Source organism: Pteropus vampyrus, unplaced genomic scaffold (assembly GCF_000151845.1).
Source record: "Pteropus vampyrus isolate Shadow unplaced genomic scaffold, Pvam_2.0 Scaffold53, whole genome shotgun sequence".
NCBI lineage: Eukaryota > Metazoa > Chordata > Mammalia > Chiroptera > Pteropodidae > Pteropus > Pteropus vampyrus.
The window spans coordinates 4,734,235-4,738,620 of record NW_011888834.1 but is presented as its reverse complement, the minus strand read 5'-3'; the positions used below and the strand labels follow the sequence as shown (position 1 = coordinate 4,738,620).

Sequence of the window (4,386 nt, the reverse complement as noted above, 5' to 3'; positions counted from 1 at the left end):
CTATCTTCCAGAAGCAACAAATCATTAAAAATATATTTCCTAGATGCTGAACTTTGGTTACCAGGTAAATGTGTCATTACCTCTTTCTGTACGTATCCCAAGTTTAGTTTCAAATGACCATACAGAACTATTTCTGTTTCCTGTGATTTTTGATAATACTCTCTTATGTAGACCTGTAAGACATGTCGCAGTTGTATCTCATGCTAAAAAACAAAACACATAAGTAAGTCTTCTTGTTCAAATGAAAATACATATTCCAAACATCTAGTTAAACTAAATACAAGGTGGAAAATAATGTTCATGACTATTTGACTACAAACAAAACAAAAAAATCATTTAATTCAAGTTAAAATTCTTCAGTTCCTTTTGCTTGAACTACTTGTTTGCTGATGTTATTAGAACATATGACAAGAAATTAAAATGCACTTATTTCTAGTAAAACCAATCATTAAAAAGTACTGGTCTTAGTAGTAGTACAATTGTTTTATATTGCCCTACACTGATCTGTTACCTATTTACAAAAATAAAGAAAATCGTAAGTGATACTCTTAAGCCTCAGTATTCAAAGCTACCTATTTTTAATGGATACAATTATTCAAAATAGTTGCAAAAAAGTACTGGCAAATAAAATGATAAAATATTTTCTCTATAAACCATCTTAATTTTAAAAGTGAGAATATAAACAAAAATCATCCTAGATTATATGTATTTTATATATAGAGAGAGATATATGTGTGTATATATATATATTTTGTGTGTATGTATTTATACAAAATATACATATACATATGTGTATTTTTTATAAATACATACACACAAAAAAGTATACATATGTAATATATAAGATTATATAAAGAATGTGTAAGTGAATGTGTGTATGTATGTATACACACATATATGTAATTTATGTACATGACGCTGGCTAAGAACTTCCCATTGTGATCTTCACACATCCTTGGCTCTCTGATTTGAATTGACCCTTATACATGAATTTAGCCCATACTTTTCCACCCCACCTCTCAAAATTGCCCATACAAAGGCTTAATCCACAAGGACTTAAACTAACCTCTTGTTAAAGCCATATAAAAAAATTCTGTCCTATTCCCCCACATTAGAATATTCCTTCAGAGTTTTCTTATGCCCAGAATTTTCTAATAAAGACTTATGCTATGGGTTCTCTGGTTAATTTTTCCACATTTACATTTCTTCTTTCTTCTGAGCAACTTAAACTAACTTACCTTTTCAAAAAATTGTTTGTGTAAATAGCAACTTGAGGCATAGTGTCCATAGATTCTAAGGACATCTGACTCTATTTCTGAAGACGGTACAATATTGATTTTCTGGTAAAGAGCATGAATGATAAAAATGTTTAAGAAGTCAGTTTGATGAGGAGTTATTCCCTCTTCTGAAACAATTAGGAAATACGGATAACATTCTTTAAGAAATATCTCCCATTCTGGTGACAAACAGTTGGAAAATTCTGTATAAATAGTGACATCAGTATTATATTCTAAATGTTGAATCAATATGGTACGAAGGGCCAGAAGCTCAGGGTAATTAAAATACATATTTTCTGCATCCTGTAGGAAAAAGAAACCAATGTTTATTTTAGAGATAAAAAAAGTAGCTAGTTATTTTTCTAAATATTAGTATTATGTATAAATTATTATATTAACATGATACACAGAAATAAGAAGTCAGGTTATTAAAACGTTTTTTTCTGAATCCTGTAGAAATGTTAAATAAATAAAGACTCATTAGCTATTTTCCTATCAATAATACTTGATATCATTCCTATTAGTAGAGACTTTAATTATAATCTGAAGAAGCAAAATAACTAAAAGAGTAATGACTAATCACATTTAAAAAAAAATTTTTTTTCTTATACTACAGAATGAGAGTAGAGAATTAAATCTGTCTGTTACCTTAAAGAAAACTATTACAAATCTGGCTTCTTTTTGAATGAAATCATGCAGAAATTGTTCTACAATATAGAAGAAGTGAAGAGTTTGTCCTTCCTTGAAGTTCACATTAAAAACACAAGTGATGAATAATGAATCTCCATCAATCAAAAAAAATTCAGACTCAACGAAGTCTTGAAGTAAGTTCACCATTCTGAATAAAAATATAAAACACACGATAAAATGATAATAAAAATAATAGCTTGAGAGAAAATTCCACAGTTCGATTGGTTACACAAATTTTCTTCTGGTTTAAGAAACAGAAAAACTAACCACAAATTTCTATTATATTTAAGTAACAATTTTCTAGGGCATTCTCATTATTCTGTAATAGAAAAAGCCCTTAGTTAAAAATTAGACAGATGCTATAGTGAAATTGAAATTCATCAGTATAAGCATAACTATATAAAAACTATACCTTTATTTTAAATTTTGATACTTATTGTTTTTGTACTTCTAGTATGAAAAATTAGGTCAATCATTATCCTTGATCAATTATATGTATGGAACTATCTTATTTTGCTTTTTTAAGTTAATATATAACAATCAGCTATGAACTCTTTAACCAACTCAAGAAATAAAAGATTTTCTATAACTTATATCTACCTTATGAGCTGTTTTTAGAACTCATCTCCCTATCTCTCCCCCTCAGAGGCAACTACTGCCTTGAATTTAGTTTTCATCATTCTCGAGCTTAATTTTTTATGGCAATATATGTATGCCTAGTTTTGAATATTTATTAAATGAACAATGTTTTATATATGTTTTCTGGAATTTACTTTTTAAATTTAATTACTAATTACTACTAAAATTCTATCATATGGTTACAGGAAGCTACACTTGAATAACTTTATTGCTGTATAATATTCAATTATATGTCTACATCTCAATTTATTCTACATCTTTTTTAATGGGCATTTGAATTGTTTCTTCCTTTATTACTATTACAAACTGTGCTGCAAAGATCATTCTTGTAGATGTTTCCTAATGCACAGGTGAAACTCTAGGGTATATTTATAGAAATGGCATTATTGATTTCTATATTATAAGATAATACCAAATTGATTTCTAAAGCAATTGTACAGAGCTATACTTGCATGTGCAGATGTCAGAAATTCAATTCATCTATATAATTTCCAATACCTGGTGTTGTAAAAAATGAACATATTTTTTTTCTAACTTCAATTCTTTTTGTTTTGTTTTGTTTTGTTTTGTTTCTTGGGTGTTGTGGCTAGGATGTGGGTATTACTATACACTACCATAAAAAAAAATTAAAACACTGTAGAAATACGCTAATTCTGCTTTTTTTCATAATTTAATCTTTGTATATTCAAGCATATAATGTAGGGGGTTAGACTGCATTCTCTGCAGTTAGACTGCCTAGGTTAGAATCCTGTGTCTATCACTTACAAGCTCTAGGACTTCAGCTTACTTGCTTGTCTGTCCTGTGCTACATTTTCTCAATGTCAGTGGGAATTAAAGCAGATAATATTTCACGTAGTTGCTGTGAGAATTAACGAGATAAATATCTATAAAGTGACTATAACCAAACTATGTTTAGTTCATAACATGTGCTTAAATATGCTTATTATAAGTGATGCTTTGGGTTTCTTGTTTTATTTTGTAACTGTATATAATTAAAATTATAGTATATCTATTCTAAATGATTTTAGAAAAGTGAAATGTGGAGATAAACACCATAATATTAGACTCAATAAATCACCTATGGCAGGATATTTTACTTTCGTTATCACTGTACCCTGGCGCCTATCATATTAATTGGCACACAAAAATAACTGTTGAGGGAATTAAATAATGCATTGATTTGGTGTATTTGTCTTTGTCGATATTATATAATGCTTTGGTATTAGGTAAAACATACCAAAGACAATTTTATGACACTTGCATAATATTTTGACATGTAATATAACGTCAATTAAATCTTTACTTTAGTCTTGTGCAACATTAAAAGCAAATTGAATCTTTCCTCCAATTATACCTCTTTTCAAAGTTTTCGGTATCTTATTCCTTGCTCTTGAATGAAAGCTGTATACCATAATCCTTCCCAAGAAAAGAAAATATTTACCTGTTTTCAAAAAGATTAATCTCTTGCCCCATTGGCAGTTTCTCCAAAATTATTTGTAGCAGGAATAAATAAAAAATTATGCCATACAGTTGAAATTAATTACTTCGAATGATATATAGCTTTGAAGTATTGTGTTGTACTTACTTAGATTTTGACAGAGTTTTCCAAATTAACAGAGAGAGCTCATTCAGAATTTTCTTGTATTCAGTTAAACCTTTAAAAATAAATAACAGAAGTTTAATACTCAAGTTTAAATTGATTTTAAGTGACAATTAACATCTGTTGTTAATTGAGTATATTTATATTTTATACAAGACTGCATGTACATGGCTGAAATAG

General features: G+C 28.4%; 1 protein-coding gene across 1 annotated transcript in view; it reads right to left on the bottom strand.

Annotated features, from left to right (window-relative positions):
- The window catches only part of LOC105292214 (probable ATP-dependent RNA helicase DDX60), a 78,902-nt gene that overhangs the window by 64,184 nt on the left and 10,332 nt on the right, over positions 1-4,386 (bottom strand). Inside the window, exons 3-6 of the mRNA XM_023530767.1 lie at positions 4,192-4,261; positions 1,926-2,115; positions 1,239-1,580; positions 81-203 (exon numbers count right to left, since the gene is read on the bottom strand). Of these exons, the coding sequence (XP_023386535.1) occupies positions 81-203; positions 1,239-1,580; positions 1,926-2,115; positions 4,192-4,261 (725 nt within the window). The remainder of the gene's footprint in view (positions 1-80; positions 204-1,238; positions 1,581-1,925; positions 2,116-4,191; positions 4,262-4,386) is intronic.